An 18,927-nucleotide genomic window follows, 5' to 3' on the forward strand; every position below is an offset into this window, starting at 1 on the left:
AATCTTTAGCTCAACAGAGTCTCACTTTGACAACTGAATCTGATCAAGCAGGTCCTTTGAGGAAAATATATTTTTATAAAACTATTTTAATTCTGTGAGTGGAAACTTGGCAATTAGTTCACAGAAAGTAAAACAAGTTTACCTATGATTCCAAAATGCTAAATATGATTAAAGTAGAAATAGCCTGGCTTCCACTGTTTTAATCATGCTGAGTACTATTCATGATCAATGAGAATGTCAGGAGGCTTGGCCCCATCCACCCCTGTGGCTCATGGAGACTGACTCCTCTGTCATAGATTTGGGATTTTGAAATCAAATACATTTTCGTTCTTTGCCTCCATTCATATTCTTTGCATGAAGAAACTGATTATCTCTGGGGCATTCAATCTGTTGCTGGGGTCCCCAGTAATGCTGACATTTTGTTATGCTACCTTCAGAAGGCATAAAGCAATTTTTGTGCTAGCATATAAGTGACATTTCCGAACATCAGAGGAGTGCCTGAAAACATGCACAGTTAGCTACCCATTGATTAGGGCAGAAGTACATATACTATGAACTGTGTCACTCTGTGTATGCCCCAGAGGCAGAGAATGGGAAATTTCATCATCTTGGTCCTTACAGGTTACCACCTGTGGTAGTTGAAATGAGCTTGTGTGAAGTGTGGACCCAGACTCCATCTGTCAGATGGAGAACTCAGCTTTGTATCATGTAATAAGACAAAATGCATGTGAAGAAAATCTAGGTGGAAAGTTATTTTACTGTCAAAGCTAACACAACATGAGAACACAGCAAATTCTCATGATATGCACATTATGAGTCAATGTGCATTTTGAGAAGGTTAACTTTACCATATCAATAGCATGCAAATTATAGAGGACATATTGTAAGTAGAAAGCATAGGGCTTTTTTGTTTTTTTTTTTGGCTTTGGAAAAAAATAGCACGTTAAACAACAAAACGCTCAATATAGTGTATTTAAAAATATAGAGCACACCACCTGACAAGATGAAAACCATCACAACAGAGCTCCGCATCACCACAGTAACTTACTGGATGACAAAAATCTCCTTGCGTCTAAAGAAAAATGAAGAATATCTGGAAGTAAAGATTCATTATTTATTTAGTACACAAACACACTGGATTATTTTTTGCTACTACAAGAACATGAGCATTAAATATCTTGAGCTTCATCCTACTTTAGGACATTTGTCTGGAATTCACATATTTGTCAGACATTTCTTATCTGGATTCATGAATTTTTGCCATTGTTTGCAAAATGGTTTAAGAGAGAAGTAAAATCCATGGCTAGAACCTGTCAAAGAATTGATGGCAATTAAAATGCTAATGATTTTACATAGAATTTCATGTATCAGTCAAATATCATGTATTCTTATTGAAGGTACAATAAGACTTGCACTACTAAAGATTTTTCAGTTTCTGAAGTTTGAACTTATACTAAAATGCCATCACTCCTTTGTCCCGTATCACTAAAGAACAAAGAATCAAAAAAAGCAGTTCTTCCCTTAGAATCATTTCTCTGCATAGGAAAAGCTGCTTCAAGAAGGATCCCATAGGGTCTTGTCTTTTTAAGAGGGGTTATATTGATCTCATCTAGTAAGCTTCTGAGTTACACACACACACACACACACACACACACACACACACACACACACACACACACACAGAGGTACAGGTGTATCTTATCTCTGAATCCAACGCACGCAGGCTAGCATCATGGCTGTCCTGTTTACTAGATGTACCACCTTGGACAGCTACTTAAATTCTCTAAGCATCTTTTGTTTTTCAACTGTAAAATGGGGATAAAAATATCTACCACAAAAGGATTGAAAGAGTTAAGTGAGATCATTACACACAGAGTTAACACACAGTAATTGCTCAAAAACAGTAGTAGTTATTTATATTAGCAAGCCTTCTATGTGAAAGTAGATTGGGGTGATTTTTTAATTTTATAAAGATTGTAAATAACAATAATAATTCCAAATGTAGTATTCTGATTTAAAGTTTACAAGAGCTTCCTGAAGACATGTACATTTAATGAAAATTCAACTTGCACACTTCTAAAGTTATTGAAGAAAGAAAGCAATTCAATTGTTTGCTTTCTGGAGGATTTTAATTCCATTCATGATTACTGGATTGGGCCTTGAGTCTAATTAATGCACCATTACATTCACTCAACGAAAATAGGCAAGAGAATTAATATGGAATGATGCACAAAATTTGGGGGGATAATTGAGGCTTGGAAGAAATTGAGTGTCAAGTAAGAAGATTAGTAGCATTGATTAATGTTATTCTACTGTGTGGTGTTGTTGTTGTTTTTCTGATTTAGTCACCCTGGGTGGGGTGCGGGGTGGGGGAGATTGGAGATGGGGAACCTACTATAACTTAATTAAGCCTGGTAAGGAGACAGTGAAAAATAAACACTTTTAGCAAATAGAATATTTAACTCGTGAACCTTCTGTTAGGTTATTTAATTTTAAGTGTTTCAACTCTCTTAGGAAGGTAGTTTGTGTTGCAGTTAAATTAGTTAAAGCAATCCATAGGGCCAGCTGGTCTCAGCAATCTTGAAGAGACAGGTCTGTTTTACCTGAGTGTTTGCTAATCTTGCCAATATTTCCTCCTGGAAACCTTTCTCACTTCCTTGGGCTAAGTGGTTGTGTTTCAAAGGAGCCATCACAAAATGTTGTTTTGTTCATTTATCAAGTAACAAACCCCAAGGGTCATTTTCTAATCTGGTGAATATGGAAGAGATGAGCCCAAAATATTAAATATCCTTCCTAAGAAATATATCGTGCATTGTCTAAACTTAAATATAAAATGTGCATAAGGAAATGGTATAATTATCATTCCAAATAGGAAATGAAAACATTATCTTGGCCTATCCTGAATGTTCTCATGGAGTTACAGAGTACTCAATCTTTTTTTTTTTTTTTTTCCAGAGTACTAAATCTTCATTTGAGTTTTGTTCTTCAGGAAGAAAAATTACAATGTGAGAGAATTCTTCTTTAGATCCTTTGTGAAACAAGGTAAAATATAATTAAATAATAAGAGTTTACACACATAAAATTTACAGGATGAATCAACATGTAAATAAATATACAGGCACATGTCATAAAACGAATAATTTCTTAACTATAAAATTCCAAGTCCTTGACAGGATTTAGTACAAGCATCATAATAACTTTTGTTAACTAGGTAACTCCCTAAAATTAATATTTTAATTATTGATTAAATCTTCTTTTATCATTTCTCTTATGGACATGTCAAGACATACAACACTGAGGAAAACTGCTAGTCCAATATGCATGAAGAAAGTGGGCAGGTTGGAAGGAAAAGAACGTGCCTAAGCCTCAGGTAGAAAGAGCATATATTAGCTGGGTAGATTTAAAGGAAATCACCTAAGTTCTTTCCTGCAAATAACAAAGACATATGATGTAAGTTAATCAACAATTTAAAAACTAACTCAAACTCCCTGATTCTTCACTCTCAGAATCTACTATCAGTCTCTGGTCCTACTCTCATGACCTATATGCCTTTTAATAGATTTAGATATTCCAGCACCTCAAGACAAGTGAAGGGCTTGAGAGCTTCACTGAAGGATGGCCCCTTGTATATGTGCGCATGACTAATTATGGATCTGTTAGTTACCATTTCTTCTAGACTTAATTTTCTACTGTATTACTGACCTTATTCACATGAAAGACCTTCAATAAATAGTAAATCTGGAGACAGATCTCTCTAATGAAGAGTTAGTACTCAAACCACTTGATAGTTATTTTAATAAATTTCTGTAATAATCAAGCAAAGCATATTATTATGTGCCACTGGAATTACAAATAAGGATGTTTCACAGTCATGAATGCTGGAATCATATCAAAAAGTGAGAAAATAAAAATCATAGAAACTAAAATTTCCAACTTTACTCTTATTGGGGGTAATATATACTTATGACCTATGTGCAAAAATAAATGTTATTCGAAATATACTTGAAAGACACTTCGACATCATTTTACAAATAAACCCACATATACATAAATAAACATGGAAGCAGGAAAAGAAATAATTAGGAATCAAGATTAAATAAGGCAGTCCCTGATTTATAAAAAACCAATAATAAACAATCTATGCAGCCCTTATCCACCTTTTCCATTAGCTGCCATGACAGTCATTGTTAAAAAAAAAAATCTTCCAGCTTTTAGATAATGGCTGTGTTCAGAAGTGCAGGAAAGGGCAAGCTGTGAAAACACACAGAGCTTAGGGAATCTAACCTCAGCACAGCCTGCCTAGAATGATAACCTCCTTGATAAAGAGCACTTTAATACTGACTGGCTTTTTTCACTTTGTTATGTCATTATCTCTCTCCTAAAGATCTACTTACTAAGGACTTTTGGGAGATTAATAAAGATTCTTTTTAAAAAACTGCCCCTATAAGTGTTTGGACACTTAGAACATTTTAGTATGAACAGATTCAACTAAATTGTTCAAACAACTAAAATTAATTGCACTGAGAGATTTGACGCGTAGTCTCTTGTACTTTTGGGTGTTAGAAGACACTGAAACTCCAAGCCTGTGGAGGCGGTACAAACACTGAAAAAGGGAGTTGGGAGAATACTACAGAAATTCAGTTGGCCTGCGGGGGGAAAGGAGAAGAAACTTCCTTTTACTATGCAGGATGACCCTTTTAAGGACCAAGACATAGCCTAATATTGGAATGCTCTATTGCTCCTAAGATGTGGTTAACTTTGGCAGGTTACCCTGCAAATCTATTACCCTTTCATACATAACATTTCTAATGTGGAAAACTATGTCCTGGATAATAGATAACCTTCTTCCATATGGTCTTTGGAGTACTATCCATTTTGTTGTATCCATAGAAACAACCTCTATTAGAATATAAACAAAGGTAAATATCTAAATATAAAGAAGTAAGTTTACCTCTTTAACAGAACAAATTTCCTTGTAATTTAGTGATAACACTGAATGACTTTCATTTTGCAGTATTTGGAAGGCCCCTGCTTATCAGATGACACTTCCCTCTGTAACATATATTTGATATTTTTAGGCATGCTGGAAATATTCTTTCAAAGTCAATGTATTAGGTAAAGACCAGCTTTGCTAAATGACAACTATAAACAATTCCTTTTTAAGTTCAAGAAATTTCATGGCGTATTTCCAGAGTTGTTAATAATTTTTTAAAGCCTAGCAGAGTTGTTCATGTGCTTTGTAAAAACTGTCATGTGCTTATAAGCATCACAAAATATTGGATCTTATAAGAATCTAAACTTGTTATGATGGCCTGATGACAGTTTTTATTAAGAATTTGATGAATTATCTTAATAGACCAGTTTTTCAAATGTGTCAACATTTTGAATGATTTATAATGATTTCAAAAGGACTTAAAATACTTACTCTTTAAAATTAAGCACCTTTACTATTTCCAATACATACTGATGACATGCTTTTCTTCCCAAAGGTAATTTTTTACTTTGTATTTAATCTTTAAATACTAAGCAATTAAAAAATAAAGTGTTAATACACAAGTTAGATTTTTAATGTAATTTCATACTAAAATAAGGAGCTATGAGGCTTTTATAAAAATGATATACACAATATCAAGTCGTTACAAATTTCATTAAACTTGTGATTAAAAATATGGACACTTCCAGAAAAATCCAATGTAAAAGAAATCTATCATATGAAGTGAATTATTAAACATGATTTTAACGGTTTAATGTGTAAAAATATTTGTCTCAGGAAAAAAAAAAAGAGCTTGGTTGAACGTTATAGTCCAAGGTTCATATTGAACCCAAAGCATGAGGAAGATTAAGTGATTCTCCGAGCACCAGTGAGAAGTGTGCAGAAGATGGAGGTCACTCTTTGAAAGAAGATCTCTACGACCTGTGTAAATAGGAGCCCCACAAACACTTCCAACAAGCATAGGTCAGAATAGGGTCATGGCTCCAGGCCCTCTGAACCACTGTTCGCCAAGAGGAGTGTGCTCACCGCGTTAATCTCTCGTCCTTCAGTTCCAGGTCTGCCACAGTGATGAGCTGATCCAGCTTGAATTTAGTGTCAATAATTTCTGCGTCTCGAGGAGAGTATGTGCCACCTTCTTTCTGCTTCTGTCGAATTCTAAAATAAGTGTAGTAAAGTCCAAAAAGGAAATACCATAGAAAGCATATAAAATTAAGTTTCCTTTTCTTTTTAAGTAAAGATATCAGTCAAATAATTTCTTTGTTGGGGTCACATCTCTGAATATGGCGCAAATTTATAGGTACTCAACTTCTTTTTCCTGTTTTAATTCCATAAAACCTAATTCTAACTATATTCCTTTAAGATGTTGCTTTGTCGAAGTTTCAAATTTTAATGAGAATCAGTTGATCAAGGCCTGGGCCACTGGCAAATCTAAACTATCAGGCAAATAAAATTGAAGCTGTGAGCTTGTTTTTCCTCCCGATAGCTGTCTCTAGATTTGTCATAAAGAGAAAGTATGCCGAAGTGGAACCAGCTCATTGTTATCAGCACCAATGGTAAAAGACAATGTTCCATTGTTTTATATACATGAGATATTTCTACATTCATGAAAATGTATAGAAATATGTTTTGAATTGTCTCATAGGCTTTTTATAAAAATATTGTACAGCATATAATGTTATCTTTATTTATATTCAGAAAACTCAAGTTCAAAAATAAAAATCACATGAATCTGAGAATCAAATCCAAGTCCTTTCATTTTTAAGCCATTTATATGCTTATTTTTCTATGACATAGTATGGTAATTACAAAGTGATATTAGCTATTCTATCTTTTACATTTCAAACATTTATTATGTAATATGAATTATGTGTTAAGGATGGAAAAGAAAGTATAAAATATGGTTCCTATCCAAGAACATTACAGTTTAGTTGAGAAGCAAGATCTAAGTGTAGAAAAAGCAATAAAAAGAAAAAAAATCCAAATTCTAATTCATAGGACAACTACTAGTATTGACAGGAAGTAAAAAATAAAGCGAGATCTGATTTGAGGGTTCCAGAACGAGAAGGAGGAGGAAGCACATTTCTGACTGACTGTATAAAAGCAGAGTTGTAGAAAAGCCTAAGGAATGTTCAGGTGAGAAGAGACCCATTTGGCCAAAGAGAAGTGTGTCAGGAGGTTGTAGGGAATAAGAGGGGAGAATTTCTTGCCCACATAAGGAGTTCATCCTGTAAGGAGATGAAAAGTCAGAAAAGATTTTAGAGCAAGGAACAATATGAATATGGCCAAAGCATGCCCTTCAGGGACAAGGAAGATATCTTACACAATCTATCCCTAGAATAGTGCCTAGAATAATGACTTTCTCTCACTATCTCCAGGTGGAATCTGAGAACAGTATGCAGCATAAGAAAAATATTTGTTTCAACAGCTCTTCATATTATCCATCACAATGATGATTTAAGAGATTCAAGGTGAAAGAGATGATACATGGCATACAGAATACAGGACCACCTTCTTCAGATAAAATAAAAACAGCTTACCGAGCTACTTAGGAAATTAGTGTCGTGGTTACCTTTGCAAATATAAGGTCCCTTTAACTCAGAAATCTACCCTATGAAGCCAGATTTTAGGACCACAACTAAGATTTCCCCTGAGGCCCTGTAAACAGGAAGGGAATTAGGAGGCTGATACTGGGAATTTAAAGGGACCCTTGGAAAATGAAGTACAGACTTCGTAAAGTAAACAGGGAGAAGGGGCCCACCATGTAAGGAAGTTGGACATCTTCAAAGTGTTGTCCTGATTGTAAAAATGATCTCTTCTGTATAAACTTTAAGATTTAGACCTGATTAAAATATTTTTCATTAAACCTATCAGAGTTTTAAATTATCTTTTAAAGTGAAGAAATCCCAGAAAACCTTCTGCTTTTGTGTTATCACTTTATTATCTCTCAGTTTTAAACCTCATTGGGGAGTGTATGTGCTATGGTGAGTGCTGTGAATTGTGCAAGACTGTTGAATCACAGATTTGTACCTCTGAAACAAATAATACAATATATGTTTAAAGAAGAAGAAGAAGAAGAAGAAGAAGAAGAAGATAGCAGGAGGGGAAGAATGAAGGGGGGGGGAATTGGAGGGGGAGACGAACCATGAGAAATGATAGACTCTGAAAAACAAACTGAAGGTTCTAGAGGAGAGGGGGGTGGGGGGATGGGTTAGCCTGGTGATGGGTATTAAAGAGGGCACATTCTGCATGGAGCACTGGGTGTTATACACAGACAATGAATCATGGAACACTACATCAAAAACTAATGATGTAATGTATGGTGATTAACATAATAAAATTAAAAACAAAACAAAACAAAACAAACCTGCTCTTCTTTGCCCTGCTCTGTGATATTGGAGCTAGACTCTATACTTCCCTTTGTCGGCTGCTGGGATGCTCAGCTTTGTCAATAGAGGATACCACAGGGACCTTCAAGGCCAGAGGGACAGGGAGATACGTCCCTGGTGTGTTCCAGTGCTGCGTGATTATTATTCATGTGGAAGTCCAGCAGCCCACCTGGATGAGTGCTAGCTGCCTCCAAAGTGGACCCTCTTCCCATTGGTAAACGATTCCAGTAGCTCAGCACCCCCACACTATTCAGCAAGATGGGCTGTTTCTACAGACCAATTCCAGCCTGCCTATCCTCGATTAATGATGACTAACTTCTACAGAACAGCTCCAGCCCCTTCCCTATGTCATCTTCGTTACCTGCTGATAGGTGACCAGCTGCATGTGCCTGTGGTAGACATTCCATGTCAAACTTTTGGAGTGAGACTTCTGGTTCTTAGTTCCTTTATTGTCCATTCTTCCTCAGCCTTGAGAGAGCAGCTGTTTTGTTGTACTTGCTACTTCTGGACCCTTTAGAGTTCTTTAACCCCTTATAGTTGTTAACTATTTCTACTAGCTAGCAATTTTTTAATTAAATACTCCCCATTCAAGCGACTATTATTGTGGCTTCTGTCTCCTGATTGGACAATGACTGAATAATGTCCATAAAGCATCTTAGGAAAGTGGGTATAAATAAATCTTACCTTGCAAATGCAAAAATAGCTGTCCCAAGAAGAATGATCGAAAGGATACACAAAGTGACTGAGAGAATAATTTCTACAGTTCTTTCAGAAAGTCCTTCACCTGAAGAGGACACAGAACATTATTATTGATTATTATTATGAAATACCATTTGGGTCTCAAAACACAGAAAAATATTTTCTTGGAATGTTTCTCAAGAATGCTAAGAAAGTGGACATACATGTTTGTTCCCCTCCTTCTCCTAGATCTTGTAAATCGGGGCTCCGCCCTTGGACCTCTTCTTCTTGCCCTCCACCTTAGTGAGCCCATGCAGTCTCGTGGTGTTAATTTTCATCTTTAGGATGATGACTACTTAATTGCTATCTATTGAACTCCAGACGTGAACATCCACTTGCCTACTAAATATCTTTATTTAGAACTGTAATTAAAATTTCAAAATCATATCCAAAGCTGAACTCCTATAATTCCTTCCATTCAACTGCATCTTTCTACCTCTTAGTTAATAACAACTTCATTGATCTAGTTGCTCAGTCCAAAAACTCTGCAGTAATAGACACTCTTTCTCTCAGAGAACACATCCACAATCTCCTAGGAAATCTTGTTGCCTCTATCTTCAAGATACACATATTTTTCTTTAAAAGAAACTAGGGAAACTAGGAGAGATAGTAATTCCAAAGTATGATTAGAAAACAAAAGGAATTTGGGACATCTGGAGGAGCCAGAGAGCTAAGAAGCTATCAAAGGCTAATGGTATGGAAAGAAGAAAGGATCATCTTGCAGAAGTTCCTACTGGTCAAAGAGGGAACAACTTAAATTTTATGATGAATAAAAACTGAAATTGGTGGAAATATATTCAATATATAAAAATCCACAACTTCTAGTATTATTCAATGAAAGAGATATAAAAAAATATACAAACTTTTAATTTGTAAGCACTGGTTATAGCCAGACTGCCATTTTCTTATTTTAAAAATCTGTAATTAAAGGGAAAAAACTAAGCATTTTTTCCTAGCTTTCTCATATGAACTGTATTTTATGAATTAAAAAAATAGTCTTACTCAAGGCAATAAAGCACTTCTTTAGAGGAGAGTTCCATTTAATAAGTGTGGAAGGAATAATACAGTTAGAAATTAGTTTTTCACTCCTAATAAAATAATTGATTTAGGTAACAATCATAAATCTATCCTCAATGATTAAGAGGAAGGTTGATAGGGAATTGGATATCAACAGGACACTAGACTATCATCCTACAGATTATTTGCTAGTAATAACAAGGGGGGAAAAAACCAACTTTCCAATGAAGGTTCATGCTGTTACGACAACTAAAACTCACTGATCAATTTTAACATCATTGAAATGTGACAACCAGATGTTATATGCCTCCTGATGAGAGGTGTTTTAATCTAGGCAGCAACACCTGCAAAATATCTTTGCTGAAAATGAATATTCAAACCTTTAGATCTTATTTCTAATTTATAAGAAGTAGAAGAAGGAGGAAAAAAATTAAATCACACCAAGAGAAAGCAATTAAACAGATTCAGAATATGGGACCTCCTATAGAACAACTCATGTGTTTGCCCTAATGAATCTATGGCATAGGGGGAAAAAAGGGGAAGAAAAAAGACAGTAAGAGACACAACAATAAAAATAATCTATGAACCTCTTATTGGGGTCCTGGTTCAGACATACTATGAAGAAAAAAAAACCAGAAGATGATTTGAAAATGTATAGAGTATTATATAATATTAAGGATTTATCATTAATTTTATCTAACTGTGACAATAGAAATGTTCTTACTAGAGAAACATACTAAATAGTGGAATATAATGCTTTGTGTGATTTACTTTAAAATACTTCAGAAATAAAAGAACACATACATAAATAAAACAAATGTAACACAATGTTAAAAATTATTACACTTAATTAGTAAGTATTTGGGGGTTCATTATACTATTCAAAACTTTGTATATGCTGTATTCATTTTTCATCCCGTCTGCTGCCAGGATCCTGAGCCAGGCCACCACCCTGCTTTGCATGAATTATTGTATAGACATCTAACAAGTCTTCTTGTAGTCACCCTTGTCCTTTTTAAAATATTACCTTTCTACTTAAAATCCTCCTCATCTCTCACAGGGAAAAGCCAAAGTCCTTCCAATGGCCTCTGGTCCCTCATTAACTCTCTGACTCCCTGTTATCTCTCTGACTTCCCCTTCAATTTCCACCTTCCTCACTCCGCTGGAGCCAGACTGGCCTCCCTGTTGCTCTTGGAACATACCAGGTCATGGGGCATTTGCACAAGCTTTTCCCTGTGCTTGGAAAGGTATTTCTCTTGTGTATCTGTCTGAGTAGCCACTTCATAACCTTCAAGGGTTTGCTCAAATATCACCTTCTCAATGAAGCCCAAACGGACCAAATATATGTGTCCCTCCAAAATTCTTATGTTGACGCCCTAGCCTCTCAGTGTGACTGTATTTGGAATTAGGAAGTAACTAACATTAAATGAGGTCATAAGGGCTGGGCCCCAATCCAATAGACTTAGTGTTCTTATAACAAGAGACACCAGAAAGCTAGCTCTCTCCCTCTGTGCACATGTACTGAGGAGAGGTCCTATGAGAACACAGCAAGAAGGAGGCCTTCTGCCAGCCAGGAAGAGAGCCCTCACCACAGAACTAACTTACTGGAACTTGGTTCTTAGATTTCTAGCATCCAGGACTGTGAGCAAAATTTCTGTTTAAGCCACACAGCCTATATGGTAATTTGTTATGCTAGACTAAGCACACTAAGACATCATCCTATTTAAAATCAAAAGCTCCAACTTCCTCACTTCTGCCTTCCCCCTTCTACATCCTCTGCACTCCGTTCTACTTTTTCCCTCCATTGCTCTTATCAGACTTTAATATATCTTATAATAAATTTATTTATGATCCTCATTGTTCATTGTCTGTCCAGAATGTAAAGACAGGAGTCTTCGTTTTATTCAAAACTGTATTCCCAGTTCTGAGAATAATACCAGATACATAATAAATACTCAATAAATATTTGCTAAATTTGCTAATGAATATAAATGTTGGTTTTGAAATATATACTAAAAATTTTCAGGTTGAAGATCAAGCATTGAAACAAATAAGAAATGCAAGATATTTATCATTTACTTAGAAACAACTATTATAGTTGTAAACATTTTTAAGTTATATGAGTTATAATTTATAATTTTACTGTAAAAAGTACAAAAGTTAAGTGACAAAATAAAATAGGTTAACTACCTGTATAACATGCAAGAATTAGTGTTTTATCTTTTTTCCCTGGGTTGGTGCTTATGAAATGTTAACAATAGGAAAGGGTTCCTATGGCTATTTTGCCTGGTAGATTCGAATGAATACTGAATCTTAAAAATAGTTGCCAGAGTTTCATGGTTATCTAGATCTCCAGCTAAGTTTAGGAGACTATAAAGCAGCAAGTAGCTCATACAGTATTTTAGATACCCCTTTTTAAAATATATTAACATGTGAATGGCTTGTTTTATGAATTTTCACAGGCTGACTCTAATTGGATGTGCATGGGAAAGGAAATACATGAAGATGAATAAAGAATCCTCTTTATCAGGTAATACTGGATCACCGGACCTTAGAACCCAGTGGGGGAAAAAAATGGTTTCATAGACCACAAAAAAAATGTTTCAGATTAGATTATCATTTCAAACACTAGCCAAGTGAAGTGAGGAAATGACATACAATGTATTAATAAACAGTATGTAATCCTTTGGAGTACATGTATTACAAATGTACTAGTAGGAAAGGACAAAGTGTACCATGACTGTCCAGTACAAATTCTGATTCACTGTCATGCATATACCCACAGAGCATTACCATCCAAAATGAAGTCACTTCTCCAAATCCTTCCATAGAAAATGGAATTCTTTCACTTGAAAATATAAACATAATTCTCTCTGTAATAAGCAGAAGTCATTTCCTGACTAGACTTAAAGTCCTAAGAAAGGTCACATTAAATTATGTTTTATTTGCATAATAAAATGTACTGCTGTAATTAAGCAAACATAATTTTAAAGCACTAAATTTCAAAGTGTTTTTTGATTGAAATCTGATTTAAGCCAGTTTTATAACTCTAAGAAGAAGCTGAATTAAATGAGTTATAAAGCTCATAGGACATATCTGGCTCTTGATATAGATGTATGTCATGTGAAAGATCTAATATTATTATTAATCTTAAAAGAAAACAACTTGTTATAACAGAACTTAAGTATAAGGATCTCTTCTTCTCTTTTGGACAGTACTATTCATCCAGATATTCAAGTACTGAACAAAGAATTTATTAAAAGTCACTCAATTTCATAACTGAAGAAATGTAAGTTAAAACACACTAGGGGCACCTGGGTGGCTCATCAGTTAAGCATCTGTCTGTGGCTCTGGTCCTGGGGTCCTGGGATGGAGCCCTGCATTGGCCTTCTTACTCAGCGGGGAGCCTGCTTCTCCCTCTCCCTCTGTCCTCCCCCTACTGGTGTTCTCTCTCTCTCAAATAAATAAAATCCTTAAAAATAAATAAAATAAATAAAATAAAATAAAATAAAATACCCTAGACATATTATTTTCATGCATCAGTTTGGCAAAATATTAAAAGTAGACAATAAACAGTGGTTTCCAGGGTGTAAGGAAACACTTATTCATTGCTAAGAAAAAAAAACAAAACAAAAAGGAATGTGCAAAAGTAAAGCATACTCATGTCTGAATGCTAATCTCCAAAAGCTAAGAGGAAATGATGATAAGAAAACAGCTGGAAGTAATTAAAAATGTTGGGAAGAGAAAAAGGTACAGCAAGGATAGGAAGTCTGTGGGAGCAGAAAACTCATCAAGAGCAGTGCAACTGCAACCGACTCGGACACTTAGCAACTTCCAGGCAATGCGTACAGCAGTTACTAGCACAGCACTGGCTTGAGTCAGGCTGCCTGGATCTAAAAGTTGCTGCTGCCCTGTCCTAGCTCTGTAACCTCGGGCAAGTTGCTAAAAGACCCATCCTTCCGATTTCTTACCAATAAATTGAGGACACCTATAAATAGGGGGTTATGTTAATAGGGTTGTGAAGAATATGTGGGGTTATATATAAAAATATTCATAAAAGCCTTGGCACATGAATAATTCTCTTTATTGGGACGCCTGGGTGTCTCAGTCGGTTAAGCATCTGCCTTCGGCTCAGGTCATGATCCCAGAACCCTGCAATCGAGTCCCGCATTGGGGGGGAGGGTCCCTGCTCAGCTTCTCCCTCTGCCTGCCACTCCCCCTGCTTGTGTTACCTCTCTCGCTGTGTCTCTCTCTGACAAATAAAATCTTTGGAAAAAAATAATAATTATCTGTATTAATAAACATTTCATATTTATTTGTCATTCATTCATCTGATTTAATCTTCCAGTTAACTTATGAGGTAGGCATTATTATTTTCATTTTGGAAATAAAATTTCAGAAATTAATTTGTTAAAGTAACAAATCTAAGGCCATATAAATTCAATATATACCCATACGGCCTGAAATATGCCTGTCTGACCGCAAAGTTTATGAGGTTCAGCACCACATTACCACTGCCTCATTAACATCATAAAACTTTCCTCATTCATCTGGTGTCTTGGGGGCAAATGATCCTTTTGCTGCAAAAAAAAAAAAAAAAAATACATAGCGACTCCCGATTTCTGTTTCTAAATGAGCATATTGGAACTTCTCATTGTTAGCACAGTAATTAAATGAGAAGTGTTATGACAAAAGAAAACAATCACAGAGTGCCTTTGCCATGGGGTTTAAGATTTCATCTTGTTCAGCTTTAATGAAGCCCGGTAAGGTGTAGAAAGCAGTGTCTGATTTTCAAATCACAGGAATCCTCTATAATTAAACCTTATAATCAAAACATTGCCTACGAGCAGTTTCCATAAACTGATGTGCCCAGAGAGGATTTTTAAAAAGAGTTTAAGAAGGATTCTCATGAGTTTTGATAGTAAAAATGTTAATGCTCATTCTGAGTGAAAACAAAATCAAATAAGTTGTAGGTATTTCTTTGGGATTAAAATAATGGCATATGTCATTTCCCCTGTTTATTCCTACAGGTCATGAAGATTTCCCTAAGTGCAAACTCCTCTTCCACACACTCATCCTTATTCAGCAAAGCCCTGCCTGGCCCCTTCTCACTTGTGCTTTTGTTAACCCTTTTCAATAAACTTAAACCTTTTAGTTGATTAGTCTATGGTGATTCTTTTGCCCCTAATTTTAACTTCAAAATAATAGTATCCATAAGAGGCCCAACCACTATCAAAATGGTCTGTCTTAGAAATGTACACTCTATACTAACTTAAAAGGACAGCCTTGCAAAGGCTCTTAAATCCTGAAGATTTTACTTAGCTTGGAGCTCACTGCCTGTGCTATGCTAAATACCAGTGAAGGAATGTATATCCACAGGTGGTTTGAGGACCTAGATGGGCTCTTCACTTCTTTCACTGAAGTCTGAGATCACATACACACATAAGTTCTCAGCAGGCTTGTGGGGAATGTTGGGAGCCTCTAGCCTGTTGCAAATGGTATCATCTATCCTAATACATGACATATTTGAGATAAACAAGGACTCAAACAACCATTGTAATATTCTGATGATGCCAGGGTAATTACATCAATGCATTTTACTATATGGTTGCTCCCATTCTCACAGCCATGAGACCATTCTTGCCGCTGACTAATGTAGAAATAATCAAGTTTTTTTCCTTTTTGAATTTTATTACTTCTTCCTTGGCAATGTTTGATTTTCTCCACCCCCCCCAAAACTTGTATGACTCCATGGTCTTTTATTAATGTCAAATCATGGACCAGGGCCATTTCTGGAGTGTACTCTTTGGTTCCTGACCCATCAAACTGAATCTGATATCCACAGAACCATAAGATCCAAATCTCCAGGTAAAATGTGAGGACAGAAATTGATGGTAGTAAATCCATTAACCAGCTAGATGACTGGGCTACTTTTCCAGACGTTGAGGAATTCTGCTCCAATGGTCCATTTCATAGTCCAAAGGTGCACATCTCATTTCATCACAACTCAGGGTGGCACTTCTAATTATTTTCTCCACTCCTGCCTGTCATGGTTTTACTAACTATAAATGATTATCTTGATAGCAGAACTCCATGTGGTCAATCCAGAATAAGACTATAGTGCCATTATTTATCAGAAGAGAGTCCACGGAAGAAAATCTAAGGAGAAGCTTGAAAGGCTGCCCTTATGTCCCTGATCTACAAATAATATATGATGTATGGGACCCTTCCTTGTAACTACTTGTAACTGCCCCTTAGCAACCCAATGGCTTTCTACCTTATATGTTGAATCTACGTTTCACCAGTGCTTAAGTTTGACCAGATCCTATGCTCTGTGCTTTGTTCCACATTTTGCATCCCCTTTAGACTCCTGCTGTTACCAGGGCACACAAACATTAGTACCTGGATGACTGGGGTGGGGATAGTCATGATTTCAAAGAAGGAACCAGAGAACTGATGGTGTATTTCTGCTACTTTCTAGAATTAATTATTTTATTCCACTGAATTGGCTGTGAGAGTAAGGAAGAAAAAGAAGAACATTGCTGAGGAGCACCTTGAGACCACCTGCAGCCAAAGTTCTACTGGAGGCCCACCCTCAGCCAGAGGGAAGACATTTGGCAGAATGTGAGGAATCACATCCCTGCACATCATGGTTTCTGATGCTTGTCTTTCCCCTTTTTTCATTCCTATTACCCTGGATGTTGTAACTTCGTCTCTCAGAGAACTGACATAACGTACTCTCACATCAATAATCTGCATGAAACCAGCAATCTATGAGAGACATAAGCACACAAGAAAATCAGCAAGGCGAAATCTTTAGCACTGCTCCTACAAAATGTCATCTCCATTAGATATATGAGCTATCCACTTTGTCTTTGTCTCTTATCTTGCATCAGTAAACACATCAGGATCACCATTTTGCTGTGGTAATAGTTTCTGAATGCTTAACCTAAAGGAAAAAATGTTGGTGCCATCAAGACATTTACTTCACTGTGGTGGTGTCAGGGTGTGATCAACTCACCTATCAAACGACGAAATACTCCACACCATTTCAAAACCACAAGTCTAGTCAGCCAATTGTAAAATGACTGAATTACTGGGTAAAATTAATTAATTAAACCATTGGTATTGTGGAATAAGACAACAGAGCCAAAGAAATTCATGTTATTCCTCTATAAACATCTATGTAGCAACCCACGAGCCCCTTTATTTCTTCAAGATTGAAAATTTCCTTAACTAAGTAGAGGTTGTAGAAACTGACTCATTAGACAATTAATCTCCCACAACCAGAGGAGAATTTCTAACTGAGAATAATGGAAAAATCTATATTCTTCCAGCCACAACTCTCGCTGAAATCTGTTGCGGCTCACATTATACTGTGGATCTGAACGGCACACAAAGGTCCACATTCTCAAAGCTTGATACAGAGAAAATTGGAAGCTGCAATGTACTTAGAGAAATCCTAGGGAAATCATTTCTCCTAAAAAAGTATATTTCTAAGATCTTTGATTATAACCTATCCAAAAAGAAGTGATTAAGTATTTAAAATTTTACTAACTATAAAATATTAATATCTTTACATATGCTATTTTATTTAAATCTTCAAGGTGGACACTCTCACCACCATTTTCTAAATAGGAAACTGAGGTCTATAGAAATTATTTTCTCAAGTGGCAGAGTCAAGTTTTCAATCCAGGTCTAAATCCTGTATTTGTACTGAAATGGTTATGGAATCTGTGCTAGAATACTGGTTGAGCCACTTAATTACTTAATCTGGGCTTTGGTTTCCTCATCTATAAAATGGAGCTAACAGCACCTAACAGCTTCTCTCCATCTCAGCACTATGGGCATCATGCACTAAATAATTCTTTGCTGAAAAGATTGTCCTATGCTACATAGGATGTTCAGCAACCTCCCTGGCCTCTGCCCACTAGATGCCAGTAGCTTGGCCCCATAATTGTGACAACCAAATATGGCTACAGACATTGCTACATATTCCCTGGAGAGTAAAATCACTCTGGTTGAGAACTACTGGTATCAATTAAAAGACAGTTGTGAAGAGTCCATCAGTTACTATATACAAAGAGTCTAGAAGACGATGATGGTAAAGATGGAGGAGGAGGGGGTGGAGGAAAACACTTGTTTTGGACTAAATTGTACTTACGGTTTATTCAGGCCTGATTGGGTGGGTATAATTGAAAAAACTCACTTAAGACTTGATAAGAAAATAAAATTTTAAAAAGTTGGCAAGTTTCTAGTTTTTAAGATTATTTCAGGAAAATTTCCATAAACCTTTTTCTTTTTTATTAGGTAAAAATGTTTTACATATAAGATTATATATTAAACATCCAAGTAAATATTTGCTTAGTATAATGTTGGTACACATCAACATAGAACTAATACCATATTGAGATCTATGTCCAGATTTGAATAGATGGAACATCCATCACTTAAAAGAATATCACAAATACTATTTTTTCCTTTGTCAGACTAATTAACCCTGAAATGAATTTATACTTGAGAACATTCAGTCATGGATTAATATATTTACTAATTAATGTTACAACTATGATTAGCATGTTGAGATTATCAATGAAATCAAATTGCAGAATATATCTTACCTAAAGTCTTAACAGGATCAGAATAATCAGAATCAGTAAATTGTCCCATAATATTTGTGGCTCTAAATTTAAATCTACGAAATAAAAAAAATAAAAACCAAAAATTTGCATGGTATATGACTTTTTTCTATGAATAATTTAACAAATAGCAATGAAAAATACACATTTTTAT

At 35.6% G+C, this 18,927-nt stretch overlaps 1 protein-coding gene across 8 annotated transcripts in view; it reads right to left on the reverse strand.

Annotated features, from left to right (window-relative positions):
- PTPRQ (protein tyrosine phosphatase receptor type Q) overlaps positions 1-18,927 on the reverse strand; it is a 243,858-nt gene that overhangs the window by 34,323 nt on the left and 190,608 nt on the right. For all 8 annotated transcript variants that reach the window (XM_027595088.1, XM_027595090.1, XM_027595089.1 and 5 more), the window contains 3 exons: positions 18,756-18,829; positions 9,064-9,163; positions 6,020-6,148 (listed from right to left, as the gene is read on the reverse strand). In XM_027595088.1, coding sequence (XP_027450889.1) covers positions 6,020-6,148; positions 9,064-9,163; positions 18,756-18,829 — 303 coding nt within the window. The remainder of the gene's footprint in view (positions 1-6,019; positions 6,149-9,063; positions 9,164-18,755; positions 18,830-18,927) is intronic.

The sequence above is a fragment of the Zalophus californianus genome, chromosome 9 (genome assembly GCF_009762305.2).
Source record: "Zalophus californianus isolate mZalCal1 chromosome 9, mZalCal1.pri.v2, whole genome shotgun sequence".
NCBI classification, from domain to species: domain Eukaryota; kingdom Metazoa; phylum Chordata; class Mammalia; order Carnivora; family Otariidae; genus Zalophus; species Zalophus californianus.